A 20,551-nucleotide genomic window follows, 5' to 3' on the forward strand; every position below is an offset into this window, starting at 1 on the left:
AGACGGAAGCTCTCTCTTTTCCAAGTCGCACAGAGTTTCCTCATTATCAGTTAGTTTATATCAGAAATGTTATTTCTATGTTTAAACAACAGCACATATAAAAATTCTACCTAACTGAAGCAACACAAAATAGAAATTTATTTCCTTGTTCCTTTGTATACAACTTCTATTAATGTCTTCTCCAATGGGAAGAAGTAGGAATCCTAAAGAAGATACAGACTTGGATTTCTGAGACAGTGAAATATTTCCCTATCAAGTTGACATCACACAACTACCTAGAGTCTATGTTATCTCTTCTAAACATAGGGTTCCTAATTTAGGTGTTACAAAAATTCCAGGATAGCACATTTATTTGAAAAATTGAGGGGGCATGCAAATACCTCACACTTTTTTTTTCACTTTGTACACTTTGGCAGGCATTGTTTGTGCAGTATCAGCCAGCTAATGACACAGGTTTCCAGGAATGTTGTATGAGATTTTGAAAAAACATTGGGTTGCCTGTGTTGTTGTTTTAGAAAAAAACTTAAGTCACCAAATCATACTAACGTGCCTGCACATGGAGGTGTCTGAAATAAAAAGACATCATAATATAATATATATTAAATATCAGTGATTAAGTATTCTTTTTAACTCAGGATTTCAAACTCTATAGAAGTTGTTTACTCGGCTATGAACATCTATATGTAAATTTTAATTTACATATTCAACAGTATTTTAGTAAGTAAGACAGAAAAAACACAGGCAGATGAATTATCTTTGAGCACAGACGTTAGTTATTTCTTATTATGTAAAATTAACCCTGCAAAAGCCCTTTATTCTGGCAGAAGAGGAACATAAGAAGCTTTGTCTAAAAGTGTTTTTTCAACATCATGCATTTAAAACGGAGGCCAGACACATTGAAGGTGATCCTTCAACCTGGCTCATAGACACACACAGAATTTCATACCTTTAGAAGTTTTCTGTTGAGAGAATTTGCAGGCCAGATATACACATAAAAGCTACCAATTGTTACCTTAAAAAATTTTGGTGAGTTCAGTTTTAAATATATTCAACTTCTGGGGGTAAAACCATAACCTGCTTTGAACACCATATATAGTAGGCATTGTACATCCTTGCCTTAAAACTATGAAAAACACAAAAGCCTAACAAAAAATCAAAAATGAAATATTTATTACCGCATTTTGTGACTTAACACCTTTTTTTTTTTAACATAACGTCACAGTCCTCATACAAGTATTTTAATGTAAATTTGACAAAGCTTAAAGGTAACAGCATTTTCTTCTAGTGAGGAACACGTGCTGAGAAAAGAAGAATTCATGGACATACAATACCAATTCCACAGCAGATCTGATACTAGCAAAAACATTCTTTTCTTTTTTTCAATTGAGGTAAACACATAGAATATCTAACATGAAACAATTAATAGACTGAACTCTGTACGAAGTTTGTTACAGTATTCTCTTGCTCCTTTTTTATCCCCCAAGCCTTGAGTTTCTGATAAAGTCCTAGTTGTGGTGCTACGACCATTCACTTTTCTGTGTTGAGGAAAGCTGCCCAACTTAAGATTGTTTTGTCCACAGCCAAGGCTTAGAACTCCTGGAAGAAGCTCCTGCTTTGTCTTTAAATCTTCATTGGCAAGCTCTTTGAAGAAGAGTCCCCCCAAATAATAAGAATTGGCTTATGAAGCACAAACTATAAAGATCTGTTTGAAACTAAAGGACACATTTATGGAGGAAAAAAGGCCGGGCATGAAAACACATTCTTGAAGCTGGAGTCAGGGGATGAGGTTCAGCCACACGTTCAACCTGGTCTCCAGCGTGGTTCTTTTCTCATTGGCCCAACAGGTTTAAAATATACCACAGTCTCTCTTGGATAGTGAATTCACTGATGAACCAAAACAGTCATTCTTTTGGGAACAACACACATAGTGTGGAAAACAAGGATATATTTATTTTTCTCTTCTAAAACTATTTGAGGCAACATAACGGAGTGATCAACAGAAATGTACAAGTTTAACTTAGTTCCTATGTTTATACTACAGTAGTTATAACTCTCGGAGTCTTTTTCCAGAGGATCTTTGCATGGACAGAATTGTCTCAGTGAGCCCATGACTTCACATTTGTGTTCTTGTCTCATTGGTCCTCTGTTGCTTGATGAAAAATGACAAAAGTAAAAAATAATCACAGCTGTCTGGAATTTCATATTAAGTGTCAACATCTGGTCAAAGTTCAGAAAGTCTTAAAATAGTTTTTGCGTGTGTTTCCTTTTTCCTTGAGTTCGCTTATCCTATTGGGCATGAATGTCCATAACCTGTCCGCCAACGTTGGGATCTACAGAATTTAACATTGTGGGACTCTGCGCTGACACAGTCATTCCAGGGTGGGTAGGGGGTCCTCCGTGCATCATCATGGCGGGGTGGTGGGGATGGCTTGGCAAATATGAATGCATTGGGGGTCCATGTCTTAACTGAGTAGGGTGTGGGGTCATTTGGGGAGGAGTGTAACTTGGCTGTGCCATACTCATTCCCATAGGACCACCCTGAGAAATGTAGTCCCCTGGCATGCTCTGCAAACCTGAAAAGAGAGAGGGAGAAGAAAGCAGGTCAAATTCCTAAACATTTTTATACTCTACCCATCAAAGATGAAAAGAAAAAAAAAAAACAACAGACACTGCAAATCTTATATCTAAATTTAGCTGCAGATTCTTGCCAATGTTTGCAGACATTCAAATTGTAGTTTGCATTTAATTTCATCGCACAGCAGTATAATGCAACACAACAGAACTAAATATTTAATGCAACTAAATGTCATAAAGTGGAACTGTTTTTCAAAATGGTATTCAGTACATTTCTTTGATAAATGCAATAAGAATATAAATTCTAAGTCAAGTTTCATCAGTTAACTGTTGATATATCATTTATTTTCCTTTGTTGCATTTATAGATATGGACAAAAATTATAGAGAGTAAAATAAAATAGACGTCTCACCATATCTATATTTCTTCATGAAAAATGTATTACACAAAACATTATGGCATATTCATTTTGAAGGGATGGGCTTTTGTGTATATTTAAAACGAAGCTCCTTTTCTGAATTAGAAGCATTCTTATAGCAGTGCACCCAAGAGATTGTAAAGGTCAAAGGTAAGAAGTCAATGTAAGGTCATATGACATGCCCAGTAGTTTATATCTTGAAATTCCCCCCCAAAACAATGCCTTGATATTAGGAATAAAATAGAATGCATCTAGAAATCCTTAATCAAGATATACAAGATTTGAAATTGTGAGTTAAAATGTTGGGAAGTCAGGAGTTGAAGGATTCTGATGTCTCTTGCTAGTTACCTTCATTGGATTAAGGTTCTAATGTATTAATTGTTGCCCATCCCCAGAGCCAGAAGGACAGCTTTATTCACCTCTATTTAACCTCTAGTACATACAGTTGAAAAGCTGAACAGATGTTTTTGACACTGTAAGCTGGTAATCTAAAGGCTTATACGTTGCAGTCATTTTGTTAAGTAGATTCGCAGTCCATTATTAACAGAAGTGGCAAAACCATCTAACGACAATAACACAGTCTGCCTAGTCCCAGCTCTCTGTTTATTCTACCACAGCAGCCTGCTCAATGGATGATGATAATTAAGTACCAAATATACCATATTGTGTGGCTGCATAATCAAATCAAGAGAGGATAATATTCTTCTGTATTAAGCTATTAATGTAATTGGTCATGAAGCATAAAATATGTTATGTAATTAAATAGGCTAGAAGTTATATGGCCTATATTAAGAATTATCCAAGCTGAGCAAATGTTTTCTCTATAGCTGTTTTAGGGAACATTGCTTTCTACATTTTTTTGACTGCATTAGTAAAGGGAGAAAGGAGGAAATTGGCTTCATCAATGGTGTGCCATGGTGACCCCCTGAGATCTCATATAAAATGTTGGCCTCTATTTACATATAGAGAATGATTTAATCAAGGTACGTGTTGTTATATTCAGCCTCATTAAGCAAGGAAGTTTCAATGTTATATGAATTTTTTTATGCTCTGGTGTCTTCAGCAAAGGATATATCTTGTTGGCAGACTCTGAATTTTTTTCAGATGTCAAAAACACTTGAAGCTTTAAAGTCTAATGGGTTTCTTAATCCAACTGCAGCCATTCAGCCTCAGTGAAAAATCCATTCCTTCATATTCAGTTGCTCCTAAATGTCGTTCCCTTTAAATTTATTGACTGACTTTCCTGTCTTTCTGTCTCATGTCGAAAGTCAGTAGGCACATGTAAAAAATAATCAAAACACACCGACTCCCTAGTGAAGAATCAATGGTGTCACTGCTGTCATATATCTAGACTAGGCATAATGAACTGCAGCATTTCATCTTTGCATATAAGATAATTTGGGCATCAATCGTATCCTGACAGATTTATGTCACTCAAAGGACAGTTCTACTTTTCCTTTTTTTTTATCGCTTCATTGAAGCCTGCTTAATTTCTCTCAGTCAACTGGTGCCCCCAAGACGTTATTTTTATTCTTAAATGTCCAATATCTGCCTGATGTCTGTGTTTGTGCACTAAGGGGCCTCAGTAAATAGGCTAAGAGGCAGCTCCCCCTTGCTTAAAACACACACAGACTTGTCAGTTGGCCTTATCAAAAGTGTGTAACAGTGTCATCTGTGCCTTTGGAGATGGTGATATATATTTAAAAACAGGTCCTTAGTTTGGAAAGGCATGCAGTTATGGGCAAGGAAAAATAAAACGGGGGCAAATTATAAAAAATAAAATGAAGTCCCTGCAGTGATAGTGAAGACAGATCGCACCCGACTGTACTTACTTCCCCCTGGCTTTGCGATCGCTTTACATGGTGAAGGTTACATGTAGTGCCATTGCCCATCCATGCCCATATTCATGCCCATTCCACTCATAGGTCCTAGAAAGGAGATAAAATCCAAGAAGAGGCCAGAAAATCAGCAATAATTGATGGTGAAAAACTAGGAGGAAACTCAGATTCCTTCTCACTTATTGCTTTGGTTTAAAAGGAAAAAGAAAAAAAGAAAAAGGATGTGGGGGGGGCAAAGAAAATGGTACTGTTGTTAACTCTTTACTTTTTAAAAGAGGATTTTTTCCCCCCACCCAAGGTAAAGAGAGCAGGCAGAGCAGGCAGCAGGCAGATGTTAAACCCACCACGAGAGCGGGAGAGTGGAGTGGATGAAGAAGGCTGGTGGAGGAGGCGACACTTTCCAGGGAAGCCCAGAGGAGCAACCCGCCAACCTACCTGCAGGCCGGATTCCCATGTGTTGCTGACCATCCAACACAAAGCTCCCCATGGGCTGACCTTCTGGACTATATGCTGCTCCTTGGCTCACTGAAGGATCAAGAAGAAAACCTGATTGTGGTCATTCGAGGACACAGAGGAGAAAGAAGAAAAGATATACCAAACAATCAGCAATTGTTCCCGCTGCAGCACTGAAACGTTACAGCAACAATGTAGTTGGCGCTTTAAAAAGGGGGTGTGGTCTACACGAGTATTTCTATGATTGAGCTAGGGTGAGTGAGTAGCTTTAGTAAACATTCTGGAGGAAAGACTTCACCAGCCAGTTTAACAGGTGGGTCTATCTATCTATCTATCTATCTCTAGCTATCTATTTATCTATCTTTATCAATCTCTTGATTGGGGGGGGTAACAGGATAGGGAAGTTTGGGGTATCCAATACATAAGATATCTCAACATGCTACTTAGTTAAGATTTTGCGATCCTGCCATCTCTGGTGGCTAACAAAAGTTTTTCAAGTCACCCACAAACATCTGAAATTCGAGCAAAGTTTTACAAGGTTAAACAGACTGAAGTGAACATTAGCCTTTCTACCCATACCAAAGAAAATGCAAACATGGTACATATGATATTTCAATTGTTTTATATTATTCTCCAACAGGCCCCCTGGCCTGCATTAGTGGAAGAATAGTTCAGTGTTATTTTGGAAAAGGTGCCAAAGAAAACAATTTTTCTTAAATTGTTTAACCTGAAGCCACAGTTTAAATCTCCATCCAGTTTGATACCCTCGTTAGTGACAACAGTCACTGCCACATGGGCAATAGTTTTTTTCTACAGGCCTTCTTACAGGACGCCACAACTCAGTAAACTATTTCAAAGGATTAGGAGTTCACGGGTATGGTTCTAAGACTACCTTATAATAACTGCCTTAGAGAATCTGAGAGATACTGTGAGAAAAACTCACATGTATTTTAGTGGAATGGATGTGAAGCATTTTAAACAAAGGTAATAATCTTTTAATAAAAAAAATACTGCCGGCAATGCAGCACTTCAGGCTTTGATAGAATATCTTGAATAGTCAAATCAAATGAATAGATACAATGAGTGTAACAGGGGATCCTCCAGGAGTGAAAGCAACATGTACACCATGGAATTGTGGGTAACAAGAAAATGAGAGTGCGCTAATGATTGGATGCAGACAAGCAATGAGTCATTCCAGAGCTCGCAGTCAAACAAACTGCTTGTGGCATTAATGCTTATGCCCAATTACCAATTCAGAAAGAAAATAGAGAGCAGTTTCAGTAGTCAGGGTGGGAAATCTCCAATTAGCACCAATTAGTGAAGTTGCTTTCTAGAATGGAATTCCGGGCACGTTTAAAAAAAAAAAAAAAAAATCTCCCAGAATGCCTGATAGAAGCATTTATTGCCAGGTGATGAAACTCCCGGAGTATAACTTGATGAGGATTTGTGCCTGTGGGATGTGAATATCGATGCAGCTAGAACTTGCCTGCTCGATTTGACTGGTCAATCATTGGCTGTACTATTCTTCTTCTGGCATTAATAAACCTGAAACAAAGCAGAGAAGTCCAGTCGTCAAATGCAATGTCTGTGTTTTGTGAACACCTCTGCACAAATGCTGCAGAGAATACAATCCAGTTGAACATCTACTGAAAATTATCTTTTTAATTCAAAGGCAATTTTCTCTTTCACTCTTCAAAAACAGTTGACTGGATCAACTCTTCCGTCATCTGATAACCAACACAAGGCTGACTTGCTGAAAAGGCCCAGGGAGGGGAAAAAGTTTTCCCTGAGAAAGCTTCTATTAACTTGCCATTGTGCATCTGCTTCTTGAACAAGTCAGAATCTGATTAGAGTTCGCAGCCTGGGAGATTTTTCCCCTTTCCCTAAATTCCCCATCAGAGGGAGACCCAGCTTCCCCCTTGCAGCTGGTCATAAATGGAGACCAGGCTCTGGCACTCTGCTTTCACAAGGTATTGTTAGGTCAGCAAAGCCATCAATTAGGCTGTCTGAAGTTTTATCACCAACACAGCAGTAATAAGTGCTGGCCAGAAAGACTTCTGCTCTTCGGCAACTCCTGCAGTTTAAGCCTGTAAAGTTAGGGGTCATTTAGAGGTCAGTGCCAGCTGGGGGCGGCCTTTCCAGCCTAAGCTGGGACACCCAGGGCAGGGATAAGGTAACTGCCAACCATAAACCCAGCCACCTTTCAACCCACTAGAAAGACAGAGCCTCAGGTACACATGGTTGATATTAGAGCCCAAGAAACATTTTCAAATCAGGTGGTGGTGGCTGAATCACAGGAATGTGGAGAAGCAGTTATTTCGTCTAGAAGCCTGGATCTAATTTTGTTGAAAATCCAAAAATAAGTGCCTACTTCATGTTACTTTAATGTTTAATAATTCCCATCAAATATTCATGTACAAACAGAGTAAGATGATAAGAAATCTCCTTTATTTCTCTAAATTTAATAAAAACAAAACAATTTTCCACCATTTGTGAGTTACCCTTGTCCCTGTGCATTTAATGACATGCAGTCCCCACACGTCTGAGCTGATGCACAGGCTTCATCGGCTGTGCATTTGGCGGGGGGCGGAGGGGGACACAGACGGTGGCATGGAAGGAGGGGGTGTGCCCAGCATATAGCTAGCTGTCCCTTAAAATATATACCCATTTATAACATTTCCCAGTATTTCCAGTGTCAAATCTTAAGTGCATGGGGACTTAATGATTAATGAGTCTGCATGGGGCCACAGGCAGGAACTGAAAACTGGTTCTTTGAAATTAGCCAAAAAAATTCTAGCGTGTGTTGGCAGCTTTGTGTTCCTAACAGAGATGAGGTCCCCAGTTGAAGTCCCTTCCCAAGGACAGCAGGCCACACTCCTTCAGGCCTCCTGTGAGCACTGCAGTGGGAATACAATTAGACTGGGGAATAATAGCTGCAAGGAAACCAAAGGAGTCTTTTGCATATGGTGTTTGGTTGCAAAACAATGAACTCCTTTATTACTTAAGAAAGTATATAGCTCAGTTGTCAAAAATGCTCCATCCCTGCAGGTTTGGAGAAGAAAGTGACAGGCTAGGAGAGGTGACAACAAAAGGAAAGTCACAACTGCATATTTATTCCCACCTAACACCAGAACTGTTGCTCAGATAGATCACAGAGCCTTCCAGAATTCTCCCTCAAATCAGAAAAGGAACTGAACTATCTCCTCTTTCCTCACTGTTTTTACTGGGATTAAGGAAGTCCGACCTGAGATTTCCAGCTGCAGGAACTCTTTTTATCAGCGCAGGTTAGGACCAATAGTGGTGCTCAGGAGAGGGGGAGAAACCTTTCCTCTCCTTGAAGTTCCTAATGGAGGACACACAGGGCAGGGTTTCACCTCGTTTTATGTGCTACTAATCCCGGTTTTGTTTCTTCCTATAGGCCAACTCTTTAGGTAAAACGAATTGCTATTTTTTCCCTTTTTAATTTCACCCTTTTGCTCTTTTATTATTTACATCTGGAGGTTGTTCCCTTATTTATGTCCTTCTTTCCAGTTCCCCCAAACACTCCCTTACTCACAGAGCTGCAAGGCATCATGGTTCTTAGTTCTCAGCAGGAGAACTCCACACTGTCTTCAAACAAATAATTACAGGGAAGGTTAGAGGTTCACTCAAAGGTCATTTCTTTGGATACTCGTCAGAATGTTTACATTAGTAAAAACGGGGTCCTCTCAAAAGGTTGTTCAATGGGGGATACACAACAATACAGAACATTAAAAAAGCATTCTGTGTGCTAGCAGGTCTTTATAGAAGTGCTGAACTTGGAAATGCCACTTCAGTATTACATTTTCAGCTAGTTACCATGGCATGGACTGGATGTTCACTAGCAGTTATGACGATGGCCTTTCTTTGTCCAGTTCTACTAAACAAATATGCATAGAAGACTCTGAAGGTTTTCATGAGTTCCTTTTTACAAAGGGTCAGAGAAATTTTACTTTTTTTTCTTGGGCTCCATTTAGCCTTTCTGAATTTTTGTTCTCAAACAATGTTTTTAATCCATAGTGCTGTATCTTGCCAGGATTCATAACTCTACCACATTCTTTTGAATTACACAGAATTTTTAAAACATATGGGCCCCAATTTTTCAGAAATCTCTTAACATACAACTCCTGCCAATTGTCAACTCCCCTGATCTTGGGATATCTTATAAACATCATAGATGTTATTATTAAATTTAACAATTAATGAATTATCTGTAAGAACACTTTTAACACTAAAAAAATGAACTTAACCCACTGCACCAATGATCCACAGGCCACTCAAAAACACACCAATGTACAAATAAAATGAAGCAATTTAATTATAGATTTCAAAAATAAAACTAGGAGTAAGTTTTTTCTCTACTATCAGTATGATAAAATTTCCAAATACGGTCTTTCCCCCACATTAAATGACAAGAATTTTTTTCTACTCCCCCTTGATCTATATTTTAAAATGAACATATTCAGTGCTCAAGAAGTAGACAGAATATCGAGTTTTGATTCTACTTAGATTTTAAAGAGTCTAAGTTGAAAATCAATTGATCTTCAAGCTTTCAAGGTCCAAGCTCCATTCATATGGAAAAATACAACTCACTGGTTCAAAGACAAAAGGCAAGAAGTCTTAAAAAGGCTCAAAAGGTTTCTTGAATATTAAATGGATCTTACAAAATAACATTTTGATGAGTTAAGTGTAAATGAATCAGACACATATGGATTAAGTTATCCTTGAATTTCACACGAGTTTAAAAAATAAGGGGAAAAGAGGGTCTTGGCAAAAACACTTTGGACTTTGCCAAACCCAAAACATTTGAAAAATTGCTGAAGACATCCAACTAACCAAAATGCAGCAAGCTGCACCCAACTTTAATGAAAACCCCCAAAAGTTATTTCCAATCCAAAGACTGTTAGGTTTTTCATCTGTATCTGATATATTTTTAAAAATTCTCTAAGTCTTAAAGTCATCCGGAATGATTTTGAAGTTGAGGACATATAATATACTTCTCTATTGGTACAAACAATTTAACCCGAAATTACAAAGTCTTCTCAGATATTAAATAGCTCTTAAAAACAGTCTGAGGTTGGTACAACTTGCATGTAAAATGTGCCATATATGATAAATGCCATAAATAAAATGTGCTAGTAAGTCTAGTGCTTTATCCAGATTTCACTTAGAAAAAGAATTCATTAGCCTCATTGTGACTTTTTTTAAGGGCCAGAGATAATTCCATTAGTGACTCCTCAGGGAATGAGTACCCTAAAGTGCACGAGTTCCATTGATTTGTATTGAACACAAAGTTAGTATCCAGGCTCACACAAAGGCTCTGGAGAGTATCTACTAATACTATCTATTTCTCACTAAATTTTACCAAAATGCAAAATGCATTAGTATTTTGGGTCTTTAAAACTTATACAATAAGACTGTTTTAAGTGTAAAAATAACTTAATTGTAGAAATAAATTCAATGACGTTCCAAGAATCACGAGGCCTTTTTGAGTCAACTTGGAGATGGAAAAATATATATTAAAAAGAATAAAGCCAAGATAGAAAAATATCATTAAACTTTCATCCTGTTGTCTTGCTGTAGAGAAGTCTCCTGGAGACCTCTCCGCCCTCATCCCCACCATGACCCCCACAGAAGAGCCAAAGTTTTCAGCTTTGCATATTTTTTGCAACTGAAATCTCAATGCCATGATTTTTCTTTTAAAGGCTTTTCATGCTAAAGCATATTTCAGATTGATAGAAGTAGGTTTAGGTGTAGTTCCTGATTGCTAGTTGATTTATTTTTCTTTCTTTCTTTCTTTTCTCCCCTTCTTTTTAAATGGCTGATAAATCCCTTTTTTCTGGTTCACTAACTTCATGCCACACCTGGTAACCAACTCCTTCAGGCAGCATTCCTTTTGTTAGAAAGTGCAGGCCTCCAAGGAGTCACCTGGAAAACCGCCAGCCCTGAACACTGCCGGGAGGGGGGAGGGATACGGGGTGAGGGGTGGGGGTTATGGTGCAGCAAGGCTCCCCGGAATTGACACTTGTGCATAGATTGGTCTGGTCTAGGCAAGGGGCTTAACTGTTGGGGAGGGATCAGATCCATTTGGAGAAGATGTTGTAGGCAGCCAGGTGACCGGGGGCCTGCTAAAGAATGAAAAACCTCTGCTTTCCCACCTTCCCCAGTCACGGGGCTCCTCAGCGAAGGTGCTTATTCACAAAGCTTGCTACTCACTCCTTGGTGTTTGAAACAATGAAGCCCCAACCTTGGCGAGTCAGTTATCAAGTTTCTTTTTCCTAGTTCACACATAAAAAGCTAGTCTTCCTCCACTGCGGTTACTGGTCAAGAGGGGGGTTTTCTCAGTAAGACATGTTAAAATGCGGAAATCAACGTATTAAGCAGGTTTACTACCTTTGACCACGTACTCGGGCACAGAAATGATTGAGTCATGAGGCAAACATAAATTTTTCACTGATGTCCAGACAATGGGTCTTTTCTCACAGACGACAGTCAGCAAAGTAAATGAAATTCACCAGCTTAGAGACACATTCGTAGTTCATAATTAATTTCCATGAGCTACAGCTTAATTTATAATTTGATAGCTACCAGACTTGTCTACAACTCTAAAGACAAACGAACTCTACCAGACTTGTCTACAACTCTAAAGACAAACGAACTAACACTCATAAATTTACAATATGAAAATATGATATTAATCTGGAATCACAAACCTTTTACAGCTTTATGGCTGTGCCTTGAGTACTGGAGTGTTCATGTTGGCATAAAAGGCCTGGGCAAAATTACCATGTAGGCGGTGCTTCTCTTCAGTGACCACCTATATGTTCCTTCAATATTCTTTCTTGTATCTAATGCTTCCTTAAAGTTATGAGGGTTCACACAGGTTCTTTACTAAGTTACCCCACTCTGGGTAAACCCTCTTTAATTATTATTTCATATTCCAGACAAATAGCAAAGTGATAAAGATCATGGACTCATATTCTCTGCCCTTTTCTGGCTGTGTGACCTTCGGCAAGTCTACTTAACCTTCCAAGCTTCATGTTGCTTCCTATCTATAAACTGGGGCAATAGCTGGGCTCAGATTGTTTTGAGGATTAAGAGAGGCATTATCTGTAAAATCCTTGGCCCATTGCCTGGCACATAGAAAGGGCTGAATTAAATGTTAGCCTATCCTCAAAATGCACCCAGCCTATGTCCCCCCCACCCCCCTAAAGAGCGCTGTTCTTATATAGGTAACAGTTAAGACTAGGTGGGTGACTCTTAGACTAATCCATGCTGAGTGGATAAGCGGATAATAATGTGTTGTACCCCGCAGATAGCATGTCTCCATGGGGTAAGGGTTTTTCCAGAGATCGCAGCTAATCCAAATCTATGATGCCATGGGGGTGGGGAGCTCAGACACTTGAGCAGGCATCTGCTAGGGTAGGTAGATGGGTGGGCTATTTGGGAATCCCACTCACTTAATGGTTCTCCAGCTCCTGGCAACTCTGTGTTCCATGGAGCAGTCACACTGATGTCGCCCTGAGCTTGTCAGAACTGCAGAAATACTGTAGTCCCGCCAATTGCGCTGCTGCATCTGAATCAATATTTGAAAAGATCTCCAGATGATCTATGCACATTTATATTTGGGAGGTTCTTCTCTAGATCACATACCAAACAGATGATCTAGTACTTTGCCTAGGAAAAGAAACTTGCAAAGATCAAGTTTTAATCATGAACCTTAGCTGTGAAAATTCACGTACTATTCTCTTTAGTTATCTTGGATCTAAATATAGTCTTTTAATCACTTGCCTTGGGTGACAAACAATTTATAATAATTTAATTCATTTTACTCCATCTGTACCTCCTAAAGGGAAAGTTAGGCCAATAAAATGTTTTTGTGGAAATTGTTATCTCTCAGAAATGGATAGGAGGAAGATGGTAGAATTTTCTTTTTATGTCATGTTATTTTGTGCTGTTGAGTTTTTAATAAGTATGATTATCTTTATAATTAAAAAAGAATTTAAAGGTGACCTGGAGAAGTTGGCATCTTATTTGACTAAGGTTTATATGGCCAATAGTGGAGTTTTTAATGAAAGTATTTGAGAAATTTTCTCTAAGATAGAAAATTACCTTTTATTTCATTTATAATACTGAGCAACAATAAACACTATTCTCTAAGTATAATCACACCCGAAAGCATATAACAAAACATCCCAGTAGGTAATGATTCTGAAGCACTGTTACTCTTACAAAATGCCATCAGATTATTCATGTGTGGTTATTTATCATGCACTATGGAAGGGATCTTTCAAAGTTACTTGAAAGTGGGGGAGGAGAACACATGCAAACTTTCTTAGCTATTCATATCCTCTTAGAGATAAAATAGTAAGTCAATAGACATAAGTTGTAGTATATTGCCTCATCCTGTACATGATTTATTGCAGATGGAAATCAACTAGAAAATGAATTACTTTGATAGTTTTACTAGTGACATTAAAATTCCAGATCTATATACCTACACACCTTATAGTGTTTCTAAAACAACTCTTTGCAGGCATGGAAGATACATTTACAAATTTATTCAGCTCTCTCAGCCCAAGAAGCAGTAGTAATCAGTTTCAAAATGACCAATGCCCCCTGCCTCTTCATGTACCTGAACCCTGTAGCCTGACTGGGCTTGGAAAAATCGAGCAGTTACTTGATCATCAGTGAGATACATTTTAGCCAGTTCTCATTATGTTCCTAGCCATTTACTAATTCACGCTAAGAGGAGAAGATCCCACCAATCTAGCATCTTTTTAGCTTTCATGATCACCTTTGATTGAAGTATTAATTCTCTATCCTACCTCTCAGTGGAAACCACCTAAGCATCAACCTGCCAAAAATGCACCAAGCTGTTTAGCAATTACGTATCAGATATGTTTGAGGAGATCAAGGTGCACTCACATGCCCTGTGCTATGGATCTCTCTCTGATTAGCTTGTCATCTGCTCGGAAGAAGATGTAGGCTGATTCTCCCATACAGTCTAGCAGGCCAGCTGTTAGCTGCCTGTCAAGCCCTCAAGTGGACAAGTAGTCCAGGAGCAAAAATGTCACTCCTTTGATCTGGCAAGGAGCAGCTGCTGATTTATAGAGTAGGACTTTGTTCTTCCGTTCTATTTTACTTTCTTTCCTAAGGCAGAACCACAAAATCCAGGAGAAAAAAAAGTGCCGTTCCCAGCAACATCAACAAGCTCTGACAACTGCAACAGGGTTTTTCTTGGCCCTAACAAAGCTCTCAGGCATCTCCTTTGACGCTCACCTTTCCCCCTTGCCTCCCCCTCACACACACACCATTTTCTGCAATGCGGTAGTTATTGTTTAATTCAGCTTCTGTAAATGGAATGGACTGTGGCCAGCAAGCCTGGGGCATAAACACACCTGTATGAAAGAAGCCTTATTGTAGCAACCATCTACAAGCAAGCTCGCATGAACCGCACGTTCCTGCGTTCAAAAAGAATGCTCCACTTTTCTTGACAGCAAGTCTTATCCTAAGTGAGTTTCTATTTTTAGTGCCATCAACCTATGATGACCACATTTGAACTGTTTCCTCTCCAAAGGCATCACACTCTTTAAATCAAAGAGACAAAAGGATTAGATTCTTCTCATCTGTGAGCAAACAGATCCATCAGAAATGTTTATCCGCCGTCTATAAGATCAATCATTAAGTGCTGAATTAAACATCCAGAAAGGCTTTAGCAAATGCAATATCAAAGATACCATAATGTTGATTTCATTATCACTGATTTACACTGACATGGGCTTCCCTGAGTAATATATAAGAGAAAAAAATCAACAACAAATCTACATAAGCCATATGCACTGCCTTGCTAAGAATTAAAATGGTTTTAATCTCATGATCCTGTTCTCAACGAATAAATCTGTCAGGTCAGAGATGCCTTGTCAACCAAGTGGAACAGGAAACAACATGGCCTTAAGATATATTGTGAGAAGCCATCAGTCATATATATATGTATATACGCATATGTGTGTGAATACATATGTACACATATATGTATACACATATCTGTATGTACACACACCAGACAATCAACTTTGCCAGAATTTAACACCTGGCTAAGTTTTCTGTGCAGCTACCGAGAAAAAGAATAAGATAAAGTTATCAACTCTAGGATATTTAGACATACTACCATATAGGTCAAAGACCAGGATTTTATGGGTGGTGGGAATGTTAAATGCAAGAGAGAAAAGGACAGTTGCTAAAAATCCTCATTTCTGTTCCATAATGCCATGTTCCAGTGTGTGCCCTCTTCTTTCCTTTCTTACTTTCCCGGGGGAATACAGCTTTTCCTCAGTCTCATTTCTTGCTTTAGCCTATGCCCCCCTTTATTCAGTCAAAAGCTACTTAGCACCCACCTCTTCTCCATTCACAGAATTGTACCAGCAGATGCTTTCTCTGCGGGTGTGTATATCCCAGTGGGAGACAGGGAGAGAATAAGGGGTGGGCAGGAAAGAAAAGTGTAGAGAAGCAATGACTATATGAGGCCTCTCTTCATCCCTTCTTAGTCTAAAAAAATTAGGATAAATGATTTTTAAGATCCATAGTAATCTGTACATGTATCACAATTGGTTAAGTCTTCCACATTCTATACTTAACAAAAGACAAGTTTAATGACAAAAAATTATATATATATATATAAATTTATATATATAATAAGAAATTATACATAATATTAAATACATGAATATATAATTATATGACTCTCTCCAAATATACTTAAAATTTTTAAAAGGCAGTCTTTGCCTTTAAAGATTTTTATTCTTCACACCCACAGAGAAAAATTAAAAATCCCCATTTGAGAATATATAATAATTACAAATCAACATAGTCTACACTCAGTAAATAAGTGTGACAGGGTCAATTAAAAAAATTTGGGGGATATCAATCTTCACATTTTTGGAGGAGGAATACTGAACCAGATTAAAAGAGCACAAGGGAATGGCACATGCGAAGCCACCGAGGCAGACCAGGGCCCATTTTGCGCAAGGGAGTGAAGAAACTGAATTTAGACTGGCTCCTGGTTTTGGTCTGGAAAACATGATTACAGTTAATAGACAAGTTGGTGGAAGTGCTTTTACCACCCCCTCAACTTTCCTGAGATATTATTTATATAACATTGTGTAAAGTTAAGGTATTCAGCAGGGTGATTTGATACTTATTTTGCAAAAAAAAAAAAAGATTAACATTGTAGCATTAGCTAACACCTTCATCAAGTCAGGTAATTACCATTTCTTTTTGTGGTAAAAACATTTAAGGCCTACACTCTTGGCAACTTCCAAGTATACAATAGTGTTATTACCTATAATCACCACGCTGTGCATCAGATTCCCAGGACTTATTCATCTTCTAACTGGAAGTTTGGACCCTTTGACCAACATGTCCCCATTTCTCCACTCTGGTGGATGTTCTTGAATGACATATTGAACCCTTAAAATTCCTGAATGCTGCATGATAAAATAAAAAGTGGTGCTTGAGGAAGATCTGTTCCAAGACAAACTGATGAGAAGCCAGAAGATGAAAAGGTAGAAATCTATTACTTAATCCAAGCAGAAAAAGGAAATAAAATGAACCCAGATTAAGGTGGTAGAAATGAAAAAGTGAGACATTTGGCTTGGAGAACGGCTGATGAATTGTGCTTAAATTGCAAAGAAACACAAACATAAAAGGTATTACGAGGATAAACCCGAGCATCTGTGTTCGGTATGCTGCAGTACACAGGTGATGAAAATTGAAATTGAGAAGGAGTTTTTATTTGCTGTGGTGAGGACAGGGAAAATCAATTGTCCAAATGTTACCTTTGAGTTGACAGTGGGACTTTCAGGCTGAGAAACTACACAGGCCACTCAAGATAAAGGACAAAAGAAGAGTGAAAAGTTAGAAAGAAGTGACTTTAACTTCAAAACCCTCTAATCTCATCAAAACTCCAAGCCTCTATGAATATTCCAGAGCTGTGGCAATAATTATAATAAACTGCTTGGCTACTTCCAAAAAAATTACCTCCTCTTCATCTAGACTCTGGATTTTACAAAGTCCTCTATCTAATAATAGCTGGCCAAGTCAACTGTCAGTGAGAACGTCTGTGGTCATGTCTTATTTCTATTAGGACCCGCTTTCTTTTTCATTTAGTTCTGAGATAATTTGCGTGACTAGACTTGGAGGCCGATGACAGTGACATACCTGTTACACTGTAGATTGCTACACAAGCTGGGTTCCACTCCATAATTAACAATGAAATGTATTAGAGAGTTTTAAAACTGAATATAGGAAAATATATACAAGAGATGGTATGTTTTAAGCAACGGCGTAAGACAATCAAGAGTGGGTTTTCTCTAGGTAGTGACAACTAATTTAGAAGAGAACTGACAGGACAAAGGGTTACATGTAAAAGGGACTCCGTTAAGTGTGATGGCTTCCAAATTGTGCCCACCTTTCAAAACATATTTTTCTTTTTAAATGGGCTTTGAAGGTGAAAAATATAGCACTTCACTCAAAATGGTGTGGGAACAAATGGTTCTCAAGTCTCCATCCTTCAGCTCAGGCCAAACCACCCCAACACCAGCAATCTAAAGCCACTTGGTGTTTGGAAGGAAGGTGTGTGCATGTGAATGTCCTGTGGCCCTTTCATTTGTCTGTGAGGCTCCTTTTTCTAAAGCAGCAGGGGAGACTTGAGCAGGCCAGCTTGGCATGCCAGAAGTGTCTGGATGGGCCAGGCTCTTATCCTTCTCTCCATTCTCCTGCTGGTTAAAAGAAAGGACGTGGCAGAACACACATGCAGTCAGTGGCAACATTCTCAGGGCCCTTTATCAATACCACTGCTTTCTTTAAATTGTAGCTGGGTCTCTTGTTTGAGAGGCTGAGATTTTAGCACTTTTAAAGGGAACCATAAGTGAGAAATCTCCTAGGTGTTAAGCTTTAGAGTGGCTTCAACCCAAAATACGACAAAATGAGATTAAAACACAGAAAGTCAAGTAATATTAAGAAAAAGATCCAACAAACAAAATATCATAAGTATGCATTTATATTATAGTCTTTCTGTTCAAACCAAATGCTGTTGTATTTAACCAGTTTATATTGGCATCTAGTACAGGTACCAAAGGAAAAAAAAAAAAACAAAGGTCTAAAAAATTTTAAAGTCACTTTAAATAAACTATAGTTGTAACAGCTATAAATCTAACAATAATCTTAGAAAATATTATTAAAACCGATCCCGTTATGTCAAGAAGCAAAACAAAAAATCTATTCGTGAACAAGTGATTCAATGTCCTCACGTTTAAGATATTCAAACATCAAACACCAAGTTACAAATAAAATTTCTGGACTGCCTTTTCTTAATATCAAATTAAATATCTTTTATTTTGATTTGCCAGCTGGGTAGTATTCCGTATCTTCTCCAGAGATGTTATATGCAGTCTTTCCAGTGTGACGGTATTATTACCTACAAAATTTTTAGCATCATCCCATAATCATAAAAGACATAAAATATATCTTTATAAATCACAAGAGACTTAGCAAACCAGCAGTTATGCCACATCTGCTTTAGTACTTAAATATTTTAGCTTTAGAGGGTTAGTTAGTGCATTTTTTTCCCCGATTTGCAGACAAATAAAGACATCAACTTCCTATTCTGACATTCCACACAAAGCTATAATGTTCAAAAGGTAAAGAAGCAAACATATTGTACCACAATCTAGAAGAATTTTTAGAGCAGATTTATATTTTACATTGATCAGAATTTCCTAAAGTGGTTTAACTTGACTATTAGAAATAGAAGTAATGGCATATTTGAATTATCTCCATTTTCACAGTACGAAGTAACACCATCATTTACCAACAAATAATTTAATTTAGAAATTGGATTAACTTCCCGGATTCTTGCTTTGGAGTCAGGTAATGTTCAAGTAAACAAAAAGGTGATTAGTAAGTATGAAGTTAATATGCTGACTTGCTAGGAACACACTATTCCTTCTGTCTGGATGGCCTTTCTCCCATGGCCACCTGGGCAATACACCCTTCAAAATTCTTATCAGAGATCATCTCTTTGAGGGAACTTCCCTGGTCCCACAGTCTGAGGAAGAGTCAGTAGCACCTGGCCATTATGTCTGTCGCAGCATTTATTCATTACCATGGTCATGATTTACTTGTCTAGCTTCCCCCAAGAGAGCCTTAGAGAGCAGGGGCCATTTCTTAAGTCTATGTTACCGAGATTGCGTCCAGCATATAGTAGCATCTTCTATAAAATGTTTGGTGAACAAATAATGGAATGAATAAATGAAAATAGTGTTCCTTTGTCTTGGAAATAATGTAGAATTGAGAACAGAAGAGCTAATAGAGATTTTCTTTTCCTCATTTTGCAAAGGGCATAGCTGAATCACTGATGAAATGATTTTCCCTAGAGTTGGGCAGAGCCAAGATGGAAAACAACTCTGGCCTCCTGGATCTGCTCTAGATATCTTTGCAGTCCAAAAAAACTTGAGATACAAACCAAGGTGTTCATTCCAAGGTCTGAATCCACCTGGGCATTAGAGACACAAGGCAAAGAGAGACAGTGGGCATCAGACTTTTCTAGGCTGGAGAACACGTGCTGTACTTATATTGGGGCATGATGAATCCGACTGACTTGAGAGAAGAGAATAAATTGAGAGTAACAGGAACTGAGTATACAGTTCATTTATACAATAAGTATTTTGGGTGTGTGTGTGTTTGTATTGGGACAGACAAATAATGAGTAGGAAGTAAAGAAGGAAAATTCATGAGATGGAGAAAGAAAAGGAGAATAGAAAACTTTTTAAAAATATTTTTCTCTTATCATTCTAAGGAAGTTTTTCTCATCAGGTGCTTCTCCAAGATAAGGGTGGTAAGTCAAAAAATGTAGTGGAAATAACATGAAGTGAAACAAAGGGAAGATGCTTCCTTTGCTGCAAGGTCTGTCACAGCCTTCAATGGGCTAAAATGTATTATAAACCTCTAAGAAGGAAGATGGCCTCAATCAATTCCCAACTTTAGTTATCAAAATTTTGAGGGGCACTAGGGTTCCAAGGATTTAAAAAATGAAGCAGCATTGTGATTTTTAATCCAAATTGTATTTTTAGACCACTGACCAACTTGAAATAGAATTTCCATCTTCATATTTTCCCAAATCAGACTCAGATATGAAGAAGCCTTTGTAGGGCTCTTGTTTTATATTCTACCTGTTCATAACCCCACCTCC

The 20,551-nt window shown here is 38.1% G+C and overlaps 1 protein-coding gene across 7 annotated transcripts in view; it reads right to left on the reverse strand.

The window, feature by feature from the left end:
* Positions 1–1,153: 1,153 nt before the first annotated feature.
* The window catches only part of MEIS2 (Meis homeobox 2), a 199,936-nt gene continuing 180,538 nt past the window's right edge, over positions 1,154–20,551 (reverse strand). For 2 of the 7 annotated variants that reach the window (XM_090270387.1, XM_090270388.1), the window contains exons 10-13: positions 6,770–6,828; positions 5,266–5,376; positions 4,825–4,920; positions 2,509–2,573 (exon numbers count right to left, since the gene is read on the reverse strand). In XM_090270387.1, coding sequence (XP_090126513.1) covers positions 4,862–4,920; positions 5,266–5,376; positions 6,770–6,828 — 229 coding nt within the window. In that variant the 3' untranslated portion in view covers positions 2,509–2,573; positions 4,825–4,861. Of the gene's footprint in view, positions 2,574–4,824; positions 4,921–5,265; positions 5,377–6,769; positions 6,829–20,551 lie in introns of all 7 variants that reach the window. The other 5 variants (XM_090270389.1, XM_090270390.1, XM_090270384.1 and 2 more) reach the window with 3 other exon arrangements.

This window comes from Furipterus horrens, unplaced genomic scaffold (assembly GCF_987537825.1).
Source record: "Furipterus horrens unplaced genomic scaffold, mFurHor1.1.pri manual_scaffold_3, whole genome shotgun sequence".
NCBI lineage: Eukaryota > Metazoa > Chordata > Mammalia > Chiroptera > Furipteridae > Furipterus > Furipterus horrens.